General features: G+C 46.8%; 1 protein-coding gene across 1 annotated transcript in view; it reads left to right on the top strand.

Annotated features, from left to right (window-relative positions):
- P3H1 (prolyl 3-hydroxylase 1) overlaps positions 1–21,201 on the top strand; it is a 45,834-nt gene continuing 24,633 nt past the window's right edge. The window contains exons 1-4 of the mRNA XM_038747271.1: positions 1–233; positions 792–1,020; positions 9,148–9,300; positions 10,318–10,507. Of these exons, the coding sequence (XP_038603199.1) occupies positions 1–233; positions 792–1,020; positions 9,148–9,300; positions 10,318–10,507 (805 nt within the window). The remainder of the gene's footprint in view (positions 234–791; positions 1,021–9,147; positions 9,301–10,317; positions 10,508–21,201) is intronic.

Raw genomic sequence — 21,201 nt, 5'->3', positions numbered from 1 at the left:
ATGATGCTGCTGCTGTCCGGGGCCTGGTCGTTGGGCGGGGGGTCGTCGCCCGTGCCCCCGGGCGGGGGGTCGGAGGGCCCGGACGGGCTGTTCGCGTCGGGCGTGGCGGCCTACGCGCGGCGGGACTGGGCCTCGGTGGTGCTCTACATGGAGCGGGCGCTGCGCTCCCGGGCCGGGCAACGGGCCCTCCGCCTCGGCTGCCGGGGGGCCTGCGCCAAACGCCACCCCTGGCCACCGGGAGCCCCGGCCAACCGCCCTCCGGGACCCCCGGGCACCGGGCCCCCGGGACCCCCGGGAACCCTGGGCACAGGCATTCCGGGACCCCCGGGAACCCTGGGCACCGCTCCCCCGGGAACCCCGGGCAAAGACCCTCCGGGAACCCCGGGCACCGACCCCCCGAGACCCCCTGCCCCCCCGGGCACCGACCCTCCGGACCCCCTGGTTGCCAATCCCCCGGGACCCCCGGGCACCGATCCTCCAGGACCCCCGGGAACCCCGGGCACAGACACTCCGGGACCCCTAGAAACCCCGGGCACCGATCCCCCGGGACCCCCTGGAACCCCGGGCACAGGCAATCCGGGACCCCCAGGAACCCTGGGCACCGATCCCCCGGGAACCCCGGGAGCAGACCCTACGGGAACCCCGGGCACCGCTCCCCCGGGACCCCCGGGCACCGATCCCCCAGGACCCCCAGAAACCCCGGGCACCGATCCCCCAGGACCCCCGGGCACAAACACTCCAGGACCCCCGGGCACCGATCCCCCAGGACCCCCAGAAACCCCGGGCACCGATCCCCCAGGCCCCCCGAGCCCCGATCCCCCAGGCCCCCCTGACCCCCCGGGCCCAGAGCCGCCGGTCCTGCGGGACCTAAAGGTTTTCGGGCAAGTCTTGCGGCGGGCCGCCTGCCTCCGCCGGTGCCTAGGCCCCGCCGCCGCCGCCGCTCACACCCTGAGCGAAGAGCTGGACCTCGAGTTCCGAAAGAGGAGCCCCTACAACTATCTGCAAGTGGCCTACTTCAAGGTGACCCCCCCCCCCCCGACACCACCGGGCCCGGCACCCCCGGGGCACCAACTTCTGATGCACACGATTCTTAGCATCATTAATAATACAACTTTTCTAATACGCACAAGCGCTGCTCTAAGCGCTGGGGTGACAATAATGGCATTTGCTAAGCGCTTACTATGTGGCAAGCGCTGGGGTGATAATAATGGCATTTGCTAAGCGCTTGCCATGTGGCAAGTGCTGCTCTAAGCGCTGGGGTGATAATAATGGCATTTGCTAAGCGCTTACTATGTGGCAAGCGCTGGGGTGATAATAATGGCATTTGCTAAGCGCTTACCATGTGGCAAGCGCTGCTCTAAGCGCTGGAGTGATAATAATGGCATTTGATATAACCACTTACTATGTGGCAAGCACTGCTTAAGCACTGGAGTGATAATAATGGCATTTGATAACCACTTACTATGTGGCAAGCCCTGCTCTAAGCGCTGGAGTGATAATAATGGCATTTGATAACCACTTACTATGTGGCAAGCACTGCTTAAGCGCTGGAGTGATAATAATGGCATTTGATAACCACTTACTATGTGGCAAGCCCTGCTCTAAGCGCTGGAGTGATAATAATGGCATTTGCTAAGCGCTTACTATGTGGCAAGCGCTGCTCTAAGCGCTGGAGTGATAATAATGGTATTTGCTAAGCGCTTACTATGTGGCAAGCGCTTCTCTAAGTGCTGGGGTGATATTAGTGGTATTTGGCAAGCGCTGCTCTAAGTGCTGGGGTGATATCAGTGGTATTTGCTAAGCGCTTACTATGTGGCAAGCGCTGCTCTAAGCGCTGGGGTGATAGTGGTATTTGTTAAGCGCTTACTATGTGGCAAGCGCTGCTGTAAGCGCTGGGGTGGTATTAGTGGTATTTGTTAAGCGTTTACTATGTGGCAAGCGCTGGGGTAATAATGGTATTTGTTAAGCACTTACTATGTGGCAAGCACTGTTCTAAGCGCTGGAGTGATAATAATGGTATTTGCTAAGCGCTTACTATGTGGCAAGCGCTGCTCTAAGTGCTGGGGTATTAGTGGTATTTGGCAAGCGCTGCTCTAAGTGCTGGGGTGATATTAGTGGTATTTGCTAAGCGCTTACTATGTGGCAAGCGCTGCTCTAAGCGCTGGGGTGATAGTGGTATTTGTTAAGCGCTTACTATGTGGCAAGCGCTGCTGTAAGCGCTGGGGTGGTATTAATGGTATTTGTTAAGCGTTTACTATGTGGCAAGCGCTGGGGTAATAATGGTATTTGTTAAGCACTTACTATGTGGCAAGCACTGTTCTAAGCACTGGGGTAACAATAATGGCATTTGTTAGGCACTTGCTGTGGCAAGTACTGCTCTAAGCGCTGGGGTGATATTAGTGGTATTTGTTAAGCATTTACTATGTGGCGAGCACTGGGGTAATAATAATGGCATTTGTTAAGCACTTAATATGTGGCAAGCACTGGTTCCAAGCACTGGGGTAACAATAATGACATTTGTTAGGCGCTTACTGTGGCAAGTACTGCTCTAAGCGCTGGGGTGATATTAGTGGTATTTGTTAAGCGTTTACTATGTGGCGAGCGCTGGGGTAATAATAGTGGTATTTGTTAAGCACTTTTACTACGTGGCAAGCACTGGTTCTAAGCACTGGGGTAATAATAATGGTATTGGTTAGGCGCTTATTATGTGACAAGCACTGGTTCTAAGCACTGAGGTAATAATAATGGTATTTGTTAGGCGCTTATTATGGCACAAGCACTGGTTTTAAGCACTGGGGTAATAATAATGGTATTTGTTAGGCGCTTACTATGGGACAAGCACTGGTTCTAAGCACTGGGGTAATAATAATGGTATTTGTTAGGCGCTTACTATGGGACAAGCACTGGTTCTAAGCACTGGGGTAATAATAATGGTATTTGTTAGGCGCTTACTATGTGGCAAGCACTGGTTCTAAGCACTGGGGTAATAATAATGGTATTTGTTAGGCACTTACTATGTGGCAAGCACTGGGGTAATAATAATGGTATTTGTTAGGCCCTTACTATGTGGCAAGCACTGCTGTAAGCACCAGGGTAGATACAAGGTAATCAGGTTGTTCCCCGTGGGGCTCACAGTCTTCATCCCCATTTTACAGATGAGGGAACTGAGTCCCAGAGAAGTGAAGTGACTTGTCCAAAGTCCCACAGCTGATAAGTGGCGGAGGCGGGATTAGAACCCACGTCCTCTGATTCCCAAGCCCGGGCTCTTTCCGCTGATCCACGCCGCTTCTGTCTACTCAGATTGTCCCATGTGGTGCTCACAGTCTTAATCCTCATTTTACAGACGAGTTGACTGAGGCACAGAGAACCAAAGTGGCTTGCCCGAGGTCACACGGCAGACAAGGGATTGGAACTCAGGACCCTTGACTCCCAAGCCCGGGCTTTGGCCGCTAAGCCACCCTGCTTCTTTTATCCACCAATTTCAACCCGGTTTGGCGGTCTCCGCCTCAGCACGTAGTACGGTGCCCTAAAAAATACCATGGTGGTACTTTCCCAAGCGGGTAGTACAGTGCCCGGCACTCAGTAAGCGCCCAATAAAGATGATTGATTCAACTCCAGGGCCTTGAGAGATGGGAGAAAAGTGAGCCCACTGTTGGGTAGGGACCGTCTCTATATGTTGCCAACTTGTACTTCCCAAGCACTTAGTACAGTGCTCTGCACACAGTAAGCGCTCAATAAATACGATTGATTGATTGCTTGATTGACACCCGGGAAAGGATCCGAGCCCACCGGGTGGGAAAGCTCGCCAGACCAGCCCGGAGACCCCAAGAAGCCCCCCTCCTCATCCATCCTGGAATGCCGGAGGGTGGCCGGTTTGCCCGGACTGAGTTTGGGAGTTGCCCAAGTTGCCCCCGTAGGCATTAAGGAGCGTGGCTCAGTGGGAAGAGCCCGGGCTTTGGCGTCAGAGGTCGTGGGTTCAAATCCCGGCTCCGCCAACTGTCAGCTGTGTGACTTTGGGCAAGTCACTTAACTTCTCTGTGCCTCATTCATTCAATTGTATTTATTGAGCGCTTACTGTGTGCAGAGCACTGTACTAAGCGCTTGGGAAGTACAAGTTGGCCACATATAGAGACGGTCCCTACCCAACAGCGGGCTCACAGTCTAGAAGGGGGAGACGGACAAAAAAACAAAACATATAAACCAAATAAAATAAATAGAATAAATATGTACACGTAAAATGAATAGAGTAATAAATATGCACAAACATTCATTCATTCATTCAATCGTATTGATTGAGTGCTTACTGTGTGCAGAGCACTGTACCAAGCACTTGGGGTGCATGTATATATGTTTGTATACATATATATATGTATATATATATATTACTCTATTTATGTATTTATTTATTTTACTTGTACATTTCTATTCTATTTATTTCATTTTGTTAATATGTTTGGTTTTGTTCTCTGTCTCCCCCTTCTAGACTGTGAGCCCACGGTTGGGTAGGGACTATCTCTGTATGTTGCCAGCTTGTACTTCCCAAGCGCTTAGTACAGTGTTCTGCACACAGTAAGCGCTCAATCAATATGATTGAATAAATGAATGAATGTTTGTGCATATTTATTACTCTGTTTATTAATTTTACTTGTACATATTTATTCTATTTATTTCATTTTGTTAATACGTTTGGTTTTGTTCTCTGTCTCCCCCTTCTAGACTGTGAGCCCACGGTTGGGGGTAGGGACCGTCTCTATATGTTGCCAACTTGTACTTCCCAAGCGCTTAGTCCAGTTCTCTGCACACAGGAAGCGCTCAGTAAATACGATTGATTGATTGATTGGGAAGTACAAGTTGGCAACATATAGAGACAGTCCCTACCCACCAGCTGTAAAATGGGGGTTAAAAATGTGAGGCCCCCACCCCCGCCGTGCCATGGGGCAGCCTGATCACCTTGTAACCTCCCCAGCTCTTAGAACAGTGATTTGGACATAGTAAGCGCTTAACGAATGCCATTATTATTATTATTATTATTATTATTATTATTATTATTAAGGAGGGTGGGCGCTTAACAAATACCATTATTACTATTATTATTATATTATTATTATTAAGGAGGGTGGCAGTGGGATGGCTCCAGCCGCTTCATCCCGGCATCGCAGGGCCTTTAGGCCACATCTCCATTCCAGGCCTTTCCCACTGCCTCTTCCTTTTCCTGCGGCGGCGGCATTCCAGCACCTCCCATTTGGGGGCCGGAATGCCACGTAGCTAGTAGAGCCCCCTTCCCAACAGGGAGAAATCTCCGGCTGCCCAACAGAGTCACCGTGCAGTTAGGGAAAACCGCAGAGCACAGCTAAATCCCGTTCCCAGGCTCCTGATGGTCACTCAGTCAATCAATCGGTCGTATTTATTGAGCGCTTACGGTGTGCAGAGCGCTGGACTAAGCGCTTGGGAAGGACAAGTCACTCGGGCCTCTCGGCAGTGCCGGTGGATGTGTTCCGCTCACCGGCCTTGAACTTTTTCTCATTTTAGCTCTTCTGACTGTTAGCAGGAATCGATCAATCAATCAATCGTATTTATTGAGCGCTTACTGTGGGCAGAGCACTGGACTAAGCGCTTGGGAAGTCCAAGTTGGCAACATATAGAGACGGTCGCTACCCAACAGTGATGTGCCGGGAAAGAGGCAGCGAGCTTGCCCGGGTATAGGAAAACGATTAAATGTGCCTCGCCGATGAGGTCCAGATGATCCCGGGACCCTCAGATTTCAACCTGGTTCTAATACAGGTTCTAATAGGAAACAGCGTGGCTCAGTGGAAAGAGCCCGGGCTTTGGAGTCAGAGGTCATGGGTTCAAATCCCAGCTCTGCCAGTTGTCGGCTGGGTGACTTTGGGCAAGTCACTTCTCTGGGCCTCAGTGACCTCATCTGGAAAATGGGGATTAAGATTGTGAGCCCCCCGTGGGACAGCCTGATCACCTTGTATCCCCCCAGCGCTTAGAACAGTGCTTTGCACATAGTAAGCGCTTAACAAATACTATTATTATTATTATGAGAAGCAGCGTGGCTCAGTGGAAAGAGCCTGGGCTTGGGAGTCAGAGGTTTTGGGTTCTAATCCCGGCTCCGCCATTTATCAGCTGGGTGACTTTGGGGAAGTCACTTCACTTCTCTGGGCCTCAGTTCCCTCATCTGGAAAATGGGGATGAAGATTGTGAGCCCCCCGTGGGACAACCTGATCACCTTGTATCCCCCCAGTGCTCAGAACAGTGCTTTGCACATAGTAAGCGCTTAACAAATACCATCATCATTATTATTATTATTATTATTAGAACAGTGACTTGCAAGATTGTGAGCCCCCCGTGGGACAACCTGATCACCTTGTAACCTCCCCAGTGCTTAGAACAGTGCTTTGCACATAGTAAGCACTTAACAAATACCATCATCATTATCATTATTATTATTATTAGAACAGTGCCTTGCACATAGTGCTTAACAAATACTATTATTATTATTATTATTATTATTATTATTATTATTATTATTATTATTATTATTACGAGAAGCAGCGTGGCTCAGTGGAAAGAGCCTGGGCTTGGGAGTCAGAGGTCGTGGGTTCTAATCCCGGCTCCACCATTTATCAGCTGTGTGACTTTGGGCAAGCCACTTCACTTCTCTGGGCCTCAGTTACTTCATCTGGAAAATGGGGATTAAGATTGTGAGCCCCACGAGGGACAACCTGATCACTTTGTATTCCCCCCAGTGCTTAGAACAGTGATTTGCACATGATAAGCGCTTAACAAATACTATCATTATTATTATTATTATTATGAGAAGCAGCATGGCTCAGTGGAAACAGCCCGGGTTTGGGAGTCAGAGGTTGTGGGTTCTAATCCCGGCTCCACCATTTATCAGCTGTGTGACTTTGGGCAAGTCACTTCACTTCCCTGGGCCTCAGTGACCTCATCTGTAAAATGGAGATGAAGACCGTGAGCCCCATGTGGGACAACCTGATTACCTTGTTATCTTCCCCAGCGCTCAGAACAGTGCTTGGCATATAGTAAGCGCTTAACAAATACAGAAATTATTATTATTATTTTGTATTCCATCGCCTCCCTGCTGCTAGCCGTAGCCCGTGGCTCAGTGGAAAGAGCCCGGGCTTTGGAGTCGGAGGTCATGGGTTCAAATCCCCGCTCCGCTGACTGTCAGCTGTGTGACTTTGGGCAAGTCACTTAACTTCTCTGTGCCTCAGTTACCTCATCTGTAAAATGGGGATGAAGACTGTGAGCCCCCCGTGGGACAACCTGATCACCTTGTAACCTCCCCAGCGCTTAGAACAGTGCTTTGCACATACAAAGTGCTTAATAAATGCCATCCTCATCATCACCTACCACAAAAGTGCATTTTAATAAAATCTAGCCAAAGAATAATGATGATGATGATATTGATGATGGCATTTATTAAGCGCTTACTATGTGCAAAGCCCTACCACAAAAGTGCATTTATTTTAAATCTAGCCAAAGAATAATGATGATGATGATAGTGATGATGGCATTTATTAAGCACTTACTATGTGCAAAGCACTGTTCTAATAATAATAATAATAATAATAATAATAATAATAATAATAGCATTTATTAAGCACTTACTATACACAAAGCACTGTTCTAAGCGCTGGGGAGGTAACAAGGTAATCAGGTTGTCCCACGGGGGGCTCACAGTCTTAATCCCGATTTTACAGACGAGGTAACTGGGGCACAGAGAAGTTAAGTGACTTGCCCAAAGTCATACAGCTGACAATTGGCGGAGCCGGGATTGGCCTGGAATGCCCTCCCTCCGCACATCCGCCAAGCTCGCTCTCTTCCTCCCTTCAAAGCCCTACTGAGAGCTCACCTCCTCCAGGAGGCCTTCCCACACTGAGCCCCCTCCTTCCTCTCCCCCTCTCCATCCCCCCCGCCCTACCTCCTTCCCCTCCCCACAACACCCGTATATACGTTTGTACAGATTTATTACTCTATTTTACTTGTACATATTTACTACTCCATTTATTTTATTTAGTTACTATGTTTTGTTTTGTTGTCTGTCTCCCCCTTCTAGACTGTGAGCCCGCTGTTGGGTAGGGACCGTCTCTAGATGTTGCCAACTTGGACTTCCCAAGCGCTTAGTACAGTGCTCTGCACACAGGAAGCGCTCAAATAAATATGATTGAATGAACCCATGACATCTGACTCCAAATCCCAGGCTCTTTCCACTGAGCCACACTGCCACCAGAATAGAGCTGGTTCTAATACAGGTTCTAATAGGAAGCAGCCTGGCTCAGTGGAAAGAGCCCGGGCTTTGGAGTCAGAGGTCAGGGGTTCAAATCCCGGTTCTGCCAACTGTCAGCTGGGTGACTTTGGGCAAGTCACTTCACTTCTCTGATCCTTAGTTCCCTCATCTGGAAAATGGGGATGAAGACTGTGAGCCCCCCAAGGGACAATCTGATCACCCTGTAACCTCCCCAGCGCTTAGAACAGCGCTTTAAAAATAATAATAATAATAATAACGGCATTTGTTAAGCGCTGGGGGGGGGGGATACAAGGTGATCAGGTTGTCCCATGTGGGGCTTACAGTCTTCATCCCCATTTTACAGATGAGGGAACTGAGACTCAGAGAAGTTACGTGACTTGCCCAGAGTCACACAGCAGACATGTGGCGGAGCCGGGATTCGAACCCCTGACCTCTGACTCCCAAGCCCGGGCTCTTTCCACTGAGCCACGCTGCTTCTCTATGTGCTCTGCACATAGTAAGTGCTTAATGAATGCCATCATTAATTAATTAATTAATCAAAGACGCAGGTTTGGACGGAAGCGGGAGCTAATTTCAGCTCCGCCACTTATCAGCTGTGTGACTTTGGGCAAGTCACTTCGCTTCTCCGGGCCTCAGTTCCCTCATCTGGATGATGGGGATGAGGACTGTGAGCCCCCCGTGGGACAACCTGATCACCTTGTCGCCTGTCCAGCGCTTAGACCAGTGCTTTGCACATAGTAATTGCTTAATAAATGCCATCATCATCATTATTATTATTATTATTACAGAGGACAGCCTGTTTCTCGGAGGATAGATTCTCTTTCTGGGGAGCTGGGTGACAGAGCGGCTCTCTCGGGTCTCATTCCTAGATAAACAAGCTGTCCCGGGCGGTAGCGGCGGCATATACCTTCTTCGTGGGGAACCCTGAGCACGCGGAGATGCGCCAAAATCTTGACTATTACCGGACGATGGCCGGAGTAGAAGAGAAAGACTTCAGGGACCTTGAAGCCAAACCCCATATGGTGAGAAGTCCCGTTTCCCCCCCAACTCCGACCCCCAATCTCCTTTCTCTCTCCTTTCCACCTGTATATATGTATATATGTTTGTACATATTTATTACTCTATTTATTTATTTAACTTGTACATATCTATTCTATTTATTTTATTTTGTTAGTATGTTTGGTTTTGTTCTCTGTCTCCCACTTTTAGACTGTGAGCCCGCTGTTGGGTAGGGACTGTCTCTATATGTTGCCAACTTGTACTTCCCAAGCGCTTAGTACAGTGCTCTGCACACAGTAAGCGCTCAATCAATACGATTGATTGATTGATTGATTGTACATATTTATTACTCTATTTATTTAACTTCTCTGTGCCACAGTTCCCTCATCTGTAAAACAGGGACGAAGACTGTGAGCCCCCCGAGGGACAACCTCATCACCTAACCACCCCAGCGCTTAGAACGGTGCTTTGCACATAGTAAGCGCTTAATAAATGCCATCATCATCAAGTCCCTACTGAGAGCTCACCTCCTCCAGGAGGCCTTCCCAGACTGAGCCCCTTCCTTCCTCTCCCCCTCGTCCCCCTCTCCATCCCCCCATCTTACCTCCTTCCCTTCCCCACAGCACCTGTATATATGTATATATGTTTGTACATATTTCTTACTCTATTTATTTATTTTACTTGTACCTATCTATTCTATTTATTTTATTTTGTTAGTGTGTTTGGTTATGTTCTCCGTCTCCCCCTTTTAGACTGTGAGCCCGCTGTTGGGTAGGGACCGTCTCTATCTGTTGCCAACTTGGACTTCCCAAGCGCTTAGTCCAGTGCTGTGCACACAGTAAGCGCTCGATTGATTGATTGATTGATTATTACTTCCCAAGTGCTTAGTACAGTGCTCTGGACACAGTAAGCGCTCAATAAGTACGATTGATGATGATGATGATGATGATTAAGCGCTTACTATGTGCAAAGCACTGTAGAGGGGGGTGGGAAGCGTCAGAGCCCGGCATGGCGGACTTCCCCTCTTCCGTCCCCTACAGCACGAATTCCGGCTGGGTGTGCGCTTCTATTCGGAGGAGCAGCCCGCGGAGGCCATTCCCCATTTGGAGGCCGCCCTGGGAGACTACTACGTGGCCGACGACGAGTGCCGGACTCTGTGCGAAGGGCCCTACGACTACGAAGGGTACAACTACCTGGACTACAACGCCGACCTCTTCCAAGCCGTCACAGGTGGGTGCGCGGGAACCGGGGGGGGAAAACCTCGGCATGGGCCGGGACTGTGTCTGTTTCTTGTGTTGCACTCTCCCAAGCGCTTAGTACAGTGCTCGGCTCACAGTCGGCGTTCGATAAATACGATTGAGTGAATGGATGAGGGCGGAAGCACTACTAGTACTAGTACTAGAGAAGCAGCGTGGCTCGGTGGAAAGAGCCCGCTGTTGGGTAGGGACCGTCTCTAGATGTTGCCAACTTGTACTTCCCAAGCGCTTAGTACAGTGCTCTGCACACAGTAAGCGCTCAATAAAGATGGATGGATGGATGATTCCGGATGGTTGGATGGATTCCCCTTCTAGACTGTGAGCCCGCTGTTGGGTAGGGACCGTCCCTATATGTTGCCGACTTGTACTTCCCAAGCGCTTAGTCCAGTGCTCTGCACACAGTAAGAGCTCAGTAAATATGATTGAATGAATGAATGAATGGAGTCAGAGGTCGCGGGTTCAAATCCCGGCTCCGCCACCCGTCAGCTGTGTGACTTTGGGCAAGTCACGTAACTTCTCTTTGCCTCAGTTCCCTCATCTGTAAAATGGGGGTTAAGACTGTGAGCCCCCCGTGGGACAGCCTGATCACCTTGTAACCTTCCCAGCGTGTAGAACGGTTCTTTGCACATAGTGCATATGTTGCACATATGTTGCCAACTTGTACTTCCCAAGCACTTAGTACAGTGCTCTGCACACAGTAAGCACTCAATAAATACGATTGATGATGGTGATGATGATAGTAAGCGCTTAATAAATGCCATCATTATGATAATTATTATTCTAGGGTGCCGCTGCTAATATCCCTGCGGTTCTGGGGAAGAGGAAGGGCAATCTCCAGAAATGTCTGCCCCACAACCCTCTCTGGTTGATATTCTTTAAATGGGCAAACTCCCTGTACCTTGCCTTGTACCTTGCCTGTACCTTATATATGTATATATGTCTGTACATACTTATTACTCCATGTATTTATCTTACTTGTACATATCTATTCTATTTATTTTATTTTGTTAATATGTTTTGTGTTGTTGTCTGCCTCCCCCTTCTAGACTGTGAGCCCACTGTTGGGTAGGGACCGTCTCTAGATGTTGCCACTTGTACTTCCCAAGCGCTTAGTCCAGTGCTCTGCACACAGTAAGCGCTCAATAAATATGATTGATTGATTGCCGTCACCCCAACTTGGCAACGCAGAGTACCGTAACCCAAAAAGACCTGGAAGAGTCGGAGGATCTGGGTTCTAATCCTGACTCTGCCACTTGTATGACCATAAGCAAGTCACTTCACTTCTCTGGGCCTCAGTTACCTCATCTGTAAAATGGAGATTAACGCTGGGACCCCTATGTGGGATAGGGATTAGAGAAGCAGCGTGGCTCAATGGAAAGAGCCCGGGCTTTGGAGTCAGACGTCGTGGGTTCAAATCCCGGCTCTGCCAATTGTCAGCTGTGTGACTGGGCAAGTCACTTCACTTCTCTGTGCCCCAGTTATCTCATCTGTAAAATGGGGATTAAGACTGTGAGCCCCCCGTGGGACAACCTGATCACCTTGTAACCTCCCCGGCGCTTAGAACAGTGCTTTGCACAGAGTAAGTGCTTAATAAATGCCATTATTATTATAGGAACTGTGTCTACCCTGATTAACTTTTACCTACCCCAGCACTTATTCATTCATTCAATCATATTTATTGAGCACTTACTGTGTGCAGAGCACTGGGCTAAGCGCTTGGGAAGTACAAATTGGCAAAATGTAGAGACGGTCCTGCTTAGTACGGTGCCTGGAAAGCACATAGAAAGCACTTAACAAATACCAAAACAAAAAAGAAAGAAAACCCTGGCACCAAGGAAAGTGCATGCTAGAATCTCTTACTCTCTGACCTTAATACAGTACTTAGTACTGTGCTCAGTACACAGTAAGCGCTCAGTAAGTACCATTGTTTGAGCTGACTTCAGTTTCCCATGGTCCCCTTTAAGAAGCAGCATGGCTCAGTGGAAAGAGCCCGGGCTTTGGAGTCAGAGGTCATGGGTTCAAATCCCTACTCCGCCACTTGTCAGCTGTGTGACTTTCGGCAAGTCACTTCACTTCTCTGGGCCTCAGTTACCTCATCTGTTAAATGGGGATGAAGACTGTGAGCCCCCCGTGGGATAACCTGATAATAGTAATGATGGCATTTGTTAAGCACTTACTATGTGCAAAGCACTGTTCTAAGCGCTGGGGGGATACAATGGGATCAAGTTGTCCCCCGTGGGGCACATAGTCTTAATCCTCATTTTACAGATGAGGTAACTGAGGCTCAGAGAAGTGAAGTGACTTGCCCAAGGTCATGCAGCAGACATGTGGCGTAGCTGGGATTGGAACCCATGACCTCTGACTCCAAAGCCCGGGCTCTTTCCACTGAGCCACGCCTTGTAACCTCCCCAGCGCTTAGAACAGTGCTTTGCACATAGTAAGAGCTTAATAAATGCCATCAAAAAAAATGTTTGCTGTTTTGTTTGCTTGTTAAGGGTATTTAAGTGCTTACTACATGGCCAGGCACCTCACAAAGTGCTGGGAGTGATTCAAGCTAATCAGGGTGGACACAGTCCATGTCCCACATGGGGCTCGCATGGGCTAATCCCCATTGTACAGATGAGGCAACTGAGGCACAGAGACCTTAAGGGACTTTGGTCAAGATCACACAGCAAACAAATGACAGAGCCAGGATTAGAACCCAGGTCCTTCTGATTTCCAAGCCCCCGTTCTAGCCACTGGGCCACGCTGCTTCTCTGCTCCCCAAATGGTTGGGTGTCTGTCCACGGCGTCAAACACGAGGCGAGGGGTGATCCAGCGTGATTCCCTTAAAAAATGGGGTTCGGCAAGAATACTGCCCCTGTTTTTAGGGGAACCTGGTGCCGTATTACCCCTCTCCATCCCCCCCCATCTTACCTCCTTCCCTTCCCCACAGCACCTGTATATATGTATATGTGTTTGTACATATTTATTACTCTATTTACTTATTTATTTTACTTGTACATATCCTATTTATTTTATTTTGTTAGTATGTTTGGTTTTGTTCTATGTCTCCCCCTTTTAGACTGTGAGCCTTTAGACTGTGATGACACGCAAATTCGTGAAGCGTTCCGTATTTTTTCTATTTATTTATTTATTTATTTATTTTACTTGTACATTTCTATCCTATTTATTTTATTTTGTTGGTATGTTTGGTTCTGTTCTCTGTCTCCCCCTTTTAGACTGTGAGCCCACTGTTGGGTAGGGACTGTCTCTATGTGTTGCCAATTTGTACTTCCCAAGCGCTTAGTACAGTGCTCTGCACATAGTAAGCACTCAATAAATACGATTGATTGATTGATTGATTGATTGTGATCACCTTGTAACCCCCCCAGCACTTAGAACAGTGCTTTGCACATAGTAAGCGCTTAACAAATACCACCATTATTATTATTATTATCACAGTGCTTAAGTATCAAATTCGATACACAATTAGGTGTATCAAAGTGTTTAGGGGATGCAGAAGGGAGAGCAAAGAGGTTGGGCAAGAGAGAGGCTAGTCAAGGAAGGCTTCTTGGAGGAGATACGATTTTAGTAGGGCTTTTTCATTCAATTGTATTTATTGAGCGCTTACTGTGTGCAGAGCACTGGACTAAGCGCTTGGGAAGTACAAGTTGGCAACATCTAGAGACGGTCCCTGCCCAACAGCGGGCTCACAGTGAAGACGGAATGAGGCGTGGTCTGTCAGAGGTGAAGGGGGACGGAATTGCAGGTCGGAGGGAGGACGTGAGCGAGGGAGGCGAGAGAGACGAAATCAAGACACACTGAGTAGGTTGGAGCCAGAGAAGTGGAGTGTGCAAGCTGGATTCATTCATTCGTATTTATTGAGCGCTTACTGTGTGCCGAGCACTGTACTAAGCGCTTGGGAAGTCCAAGTTGGCAACATCTAGAGATGGTCCCTACCCAACAGCGGGCTCACAGTCTAGAAGCGGGTGACAGACGACAAAACAAAACATATTAACAAAATAAAATAAATAGAATAAATATGTACAAATAAAATAAATCAATAGAGTAATAAATACGTACAAACATATATACAGGTGCTGTGGGGAGGGGAAGGAGGTAAGGCGGGGGGGTTGGGAGAGAGAGGAAGGAGGGGACTCAGTACCACACACTGTTCTAAGCGCTGGAGTAGATACAAGGAGATCTCCCCCTTCTAGACTGTGAGCCCACTGTTGGGTAGGGACCGTCTCCATATGTTGGATTGTAGAAGGAGATCAGCAAGCTCCCGGAGGGACTTAAAGCTGATAATTCATTCATTCAATCGTATTTATTGAGTGCTTACTGTGTGCAGAGCACTGTACTAAGCAGTTGGGAAGTCCAAGTTGGCAACATCTAGAGACGGTCCCTACCCAACAGTGGGCTCACACTCTAAAAGGGGGGAGACGACAACAAGACAGAACATATTAACAAAATAAAATAAATAGAATAGGTACAAATAAAATAAATAGAGTAATAAATCCGTACAAACATATATACATTCATTCAATCATATTTATTGAGTGCTGACTGTGTGCAGAACACTGTACAAAGCGCTTGGGAAGTCCAAGTTGGCAACATCTAGAGACGGTCCCTACCCAACAGCGGGCTCACAGTCTAAAAGGTGGGGAGACAGACAACAAGACAGAACATATTAACAAAATAAAATAAATAGAATAGGTACAAATAAAATAAATAGAGTAATAAATCCCTACAAACATATATACATTCATTCAATCATATTTATTGAGCGCTTACTGTGTGCAGAACACTGTACTAAGCGCTTGGGAAGTCCAAGTTGGCAACATCTCGAGACGGTCCCTACCCAACAGTGGGCTCACAGTCTAGAAGGTGGGGAAACAGACAACAAGACAGAACATATTAACAAAATAAAATAAATAGAATATGTACAAATAAAATAGAGTAATAAATCCGTACAAACATATACACATTCATTCAATCATATTTATTGAGCGCTGACTGTGTGCAGAGCACTGGACTAAGCGCTTGGGAAGGGGTTTCCGTTTGATGCGGAAGTGGATGGGCAACCACTGGAGGTTTTTGAGGGGTAGGGAGACGCGGGCCGAATGTTCTTTCGGGAAAAATGGTCGAGTGAAATGTGGACTGGACCCGGGGAGTTCAGCGAGGAGGCCGATGCAGTTGTCGAGGTGGGATAGGATAAGCGCACCTCTCCACGTCTCTCTAGCAAAAAATAAAAGGGGGGCAGGGTTTCCAGGCTGGGGTGAAGAGGAGAGTATTAACAACGTCTTCCCTTTGTTTAGCCAAGGGTAGGAAAGGCCAGTTGGAAGAAAAGAGTGAGGGGTACAGAATAGAAGTAACAGCGTGGCTCAGTGGAAAGAGCCGGGGGCTTTGGAGTCAGAGGTCATGGGTTCGAATCCCCGCTCCGCCAACGTGTCTGCTGTGTGACCTTGGGCAAGTCACTTAACTTCTCGGAGCCTCAGTTCCCTCATCTGTAAAATGGGGATGATGACTGTGAGCCCCACGCGGGACAACCTGATCACCTTGTATCCCCCCAGTGCTTAGAACAGTGCTTTGCACATAGTAAGTGCTTAACCCTGCACCCTCCGCTCCTCTGCCGCTAATCTCCTCACCGTACCTCGTTCTCGCCTGTCCCGCCATCGACCCCCAGCGCACGTCATCCCCCGAGCCTGGAATGCCCTCCCTCTGCCCCTCCGCCAAGCTAGCTCTCTTCCTCCCTTCAAGGCCCTACTGAGAGCTCACCTCCTCCAGGAGGCCTTCCCAGACTGAGCCCCTTCCTCTCCTCCTCATCCCCCTCTCCATCTCCCCCATCTTACCTCCTTCCCTTCCCCACAGCACCTGTATATATGTATATATGTTTGTACATATTTGTTACTCTATTTACTTATTTATTTGACTTGTACATATCTATTCTATTTATTTTATTTTGTTAGTATGTTTGGTTTTGTTCTCTGTCTCCCCCTTTTAGACTGTGAGCCCACTGTTGGGTAGGGACTGTCTCTATATGTTGCCAACTTGTACTTCCCAAGCGCTTAGTACAGTGCTCTGCACACAGTAAGCGCTCAATAAATACGATTGATGATGATGATGATGATTATTAAGTATAAAGTACCCAGTAGGCAACAAGTAACACACCAGAGAGAGAGCTGGACAGAGAAGCAGAGTGAAGCAAACAGAGGGAAGCAGTGTGGCCTGGTGGAAGGAGCCTGGGCGTCGGAGGATCTGGGTTCTGATCCCGGCTCTGTCACGTCTCTGCTGCGTGACCTCGGGCAAGTCATCTCTGAGCCTCAGTTTCCTCATCTGTAAAATGGGGATTAAACCCTACTCCCTCCTGCTTGGATTGTGAGCCTCTTGTGGGACAGGGACTGAGTCCAGTGTGATTCTCTTGTGTCTACCCCTGTACTTGGCACATAGTAGTAATAATAATAATGATGGTATTTGTTAAGCGCTTACTATGTGCAATGCACTGTTCTAAGCGCTGGGGAGGTTACAAGGTGATCAGGTTGTCCCACGGGGGGCTCACAGTCTTAATCCCCATTTTACAGATGAGGGAACTGAGGCACAAAAAAGTGAAGTGACTTGCCCAAAGTCACACAGCTGACAGATGGCAGAGCCGGGATTTGAACCCATGACCTCTGACTCCAAAGCCCGGGCTGTTTCCACTGAGCCATATGCTGATTTGGTTGTCATCGGCACTTATGTCCATATCTTTCATGTATTTCTTTATATTAATATCCGTCTCCCCTTCTAGACTGTAAGCTCGCTGTGGGCAGAGAATGTGTCTGTTGTTCTACTTTAATAATAATAATAATAATAATAATAATGGTATTTGTTAAGCACTTACTATGTGCAAAGCACTGTTCTAGCACTGGGGGGGATGCAAGGTGATCAGGTTGTCCTCACAGTATTAATCCCCATTTTCCAGATGAGGGAACTGAGGCCCAGAGAAGTGAAGTGACTTGTCCAAAGTCACACAGCTGACAGTTGGCGGAGCCGGGATTTGAACCCGTGACCTCTGACTCCAAAGCCCAGGCTCTTTCCATTGAGCCACGCTGCTTCCCCTTTAGTCTCCCAAGAGCTTAGTACGGCGCTCTGTACGCAGTTGGCGCTCAATAAATACTATTGACTGACTGATACAGGTGGGGGCCGGCAGGCAGAAAGGCACGTAAAGGCTGGGCGGAGGTGGTGTGAAGGGGGTGGGAGGTCGATCAGGGAAGCCTTCCTGGAGGAGCCAGGCGTGCTTAACAAGTCCCAATTAAAAAAAAGAAGAAGAAGCAAAACTCAGATGGCAGTGGGGATGGGGAAAGCGAGATATTTCACTTTCTAGCCAGCAAACTGTTATTTAGAACAGCTCTTCCCATGCCCTCCCACCCGCCTCCCCCATACATTACCTCAAGCTTTTTAGGCCTGGAGAAGTTGAATTGAAAAGCGTGTGACTTAAAGTATCTTCCATTTGGTTGTATTCACTCTCGAAGCGGAGTTGACAATCCAGACATTCATTCATTCATTCATTCAATCATATTTATTGAGTGCTTACTGTGTGCAGTGCACTGTACTAAGCGCTTGGGAAGTCTGAGTTGGCAACATATAGAGACAGTCCCTACCTAACAGCGGGCTCACAGTCTAGATAAAATAAGAATTTATTTTATTTTGTTAGTATGTTTGGTTTTGTTCTCTGTCTCCCCCTTTTAGACTGTGAGCCCACTGATGGGTAGGGACCGTCTCTATATGTTGCCAATTTGTACTTCCCAAGTGCTTAGTACAGTGCTCTGCACACAGTAAGCGCTCAATAAATACGATTGATGATGATGATGATGCTAGAAAGGGGGAGACAGACAACAAGACAGAACATATTAACAAAGTAAAATAAATAGAATATGTACAAATAAAATAAATAGAGTAATAAATCCGTACAAACATATATACGTTCATTCAGTCGTATTTATTGAGCGCTGACTGTGTGCAGAGCACTGTACTAAGCGCTTGGAAAGTCCAAGTTGGCAACATATAGAGACGGTCCCTACCTAACAGCGGGCTCACAGTCTAGAAAGGGGGAGACAGACAACAAGACAGAACATATTAACAAAGTAAAATAAATAGAATATGTACAAATAAAATAGAGTAATAAATCCGTACAAACATATATACGTTCATTCAATCGTATTTATTGAGCGCTGACTGTGTGCAGAGCACTGTACTAAGCGCTTGGGAAGTCCAAGTTGGCAACATATAGAGACGGTCCCTACCTAACAGCGGGCTCACAGTCTAGAAAGGGGGAGACAGACAAGACAGAACATATTAACAAAATAAAATAAATAGAATATGTACAAATAAAATAAATAGAGTAATAAGTCCGTACAAACATATATACGTTCATTCAATCGTATTTATTGAGCGCTGACTGTGTGCAGAGCACTGTACTAAGCGCTTGGGAAGTACAAGTTGGCAACATATATGGACGGTCCCTACCTAACAGCGGGCTCACAGTCTAGCAAGGGGGAGACAGACAACAAGACAGAACATATTAACAAAGTAAAATAAATAGAATATGTACAAATAAAATAGAGTAATAAATCCGTACAAACATATATACGTTCATTCATTCGTATTTATTGAGCGCTGACTGTGTGCAGAGCACTGTACTAAGCGCTTGGGAAGTCCAAGTTGGCAACATATAGAGACGGTCCCTACCTAACAGCAGGCTCACAGTCTAGAAAGGGGGAGACAGACAACAAGACAGAACATATTAACAAAGTAAAATAAATATTAACAAAATAGAATATGTACAAATAAAATTGAGTAATAAATCCGTACAAACATATATACATTCATTCAGTCGTATTTATTGAGCGCTGACTGTGTGCAGAGCACTGTACTAAGCGCTTGGGAAATCCAAGTTGGCAACATATAGAGACGGTCCCTACCTAACAGCGGGCTCACAGTCTAGAAAGGGGGAGACAGACAACAAGACAGAACATATTAACAAAATAAAATAAATAGAATATGTACAAATAAAATAAATAGAGTAATAAATCCGTACAAACATATATACGTTCATTCAATCGTATTTATTGAGTGCTGACTGTGTGCAGAGCACTGTACTAAGCGCTTGGGAAGTACAAGTTGGCAACAAATATGGACGGTCCCTACCTAACAGCGGGCTCACAGTCTAGAAAGGGGGAGACAGACAACAAGACAGAACATATTAACAAAATAAAATAAATAGAATATGTACAAATAAAATAGAGTAATAAATCCGTACAAACATATATACGTTCATTCAGTCGTATTTATTGAGCGCTGACTGTGTGCAGAGCACTGTACTAAGCGCTTGGGAAGTCCAAGTTGGCAACATATAGAGATGGTCCCTACCTAACAGCGGGCTCACAGTCTAGAAAGGGGGAGACAGACAACAAGACAGAACATATTAACAAAATAAAATAAATAGAATATGTACAAATAAAATAAATAGAGTAATAAATCCGTACAAACATATATACGTTCATTCAATCGTATTTATTGAGCGCTGACTGTGTGCAGAGCACTGTACTAAGCGCTTGGGAAGTACAAGTTGGCAACATATATGGACGGTCCCTACCTAACAGCGGGCTCACAGTCTAGAAAGGGGGAGACAGACAACAAGACAGAACATATTAACAAAGTAAAATAAATAGAATATGTACAAATAAAATAAATAGAGTAATAAATCCGTACAAACATATATACGTTCATTCATTCGTATTTATTGAGCGCTGACTGTGTGCAGAGCACTGTACTAAGCGCTTGGGAAGTCCAAGTTGGCAACATATAGAGACGGTCCCTACCTAACAGCAGGCTCACAGTCTAGAAAGGGGGAGACAGACAACAAGACAGAACATATTAACAAAGTAAAATAAATATTAACAAAATAGAATATGTACAAATAAAATTGAGTAATAAATCCGTACAAACATATATACATTCATTCAGTCGTATTTATTGAGCGCTGACTGTGTGCAGAGCACTGTACTAAGCGCTTGGGAAATCCAAGTTGGCAACATATAGAGACGGTCCCTACCTAACAGCGGGCTCACAGTCTAGAAAGGGGGAGACAGACAACAAGACAGAACATATTAACAAAATAAAATAAATAGAATATGTACAAATAAAATAAATAGAGTAATAAATCCGTACAAACATATATACGTTCATTCAATCGTATTTATTGAGTGCTGACTGTGTGCAGAGCACTGTACTAAGCGCTTGGGAAGTACAAGTTGGCAACAAATATGGACGGTCCCTACCTAACAGCGGGCTCACAGTCTAGAAAGGGGGAGACAGACAACAAGACAGAACATATTAACAAAATAAAATAAATAGAATATGTACAAATAAAATAGAGTAATAAATCCGTACAAACATATATACGTTCATTCAGTCGTATTTATTGAGCGCTGACTGTGTGCAGAGCACTGTACTAAGCGCTTGGGAAGTACAAGTTGACAACATATATAGGCATCATCATCATCATCATCAATCGTATTTATTGAGCGCTTACTATGTGCAGAGCACTGTACTAAGCGCTTGGGAAGTACAAATTGGCAACACATAGAGACAGTCCCTACCCAACCGTGGGCTCACAGTCTAAAAGGGGGGGACAGAGAACAAAAC

The sequence above is a fragment of the Tachyglossus aculeatus genome, chromosome 5 (genome assembly GCF_015852505.1).
Source record: "Tachyglossus aculeatus isolate mTacAcu1 chromosome 5, mTacAcu1.pri, whole genome shotgun sequence".
Lineage (NCBI taxonomy): Eukaryota > Metazoa > Chordata > Mammalia > Monotremata > Tachyglossidae > Tachyglossus > Tachyglossus aculeatus.
Note: the sequence above shows the minus strand (reverse complement) of the source record. Positions and strands in the feature narration are given on the sequence as shown.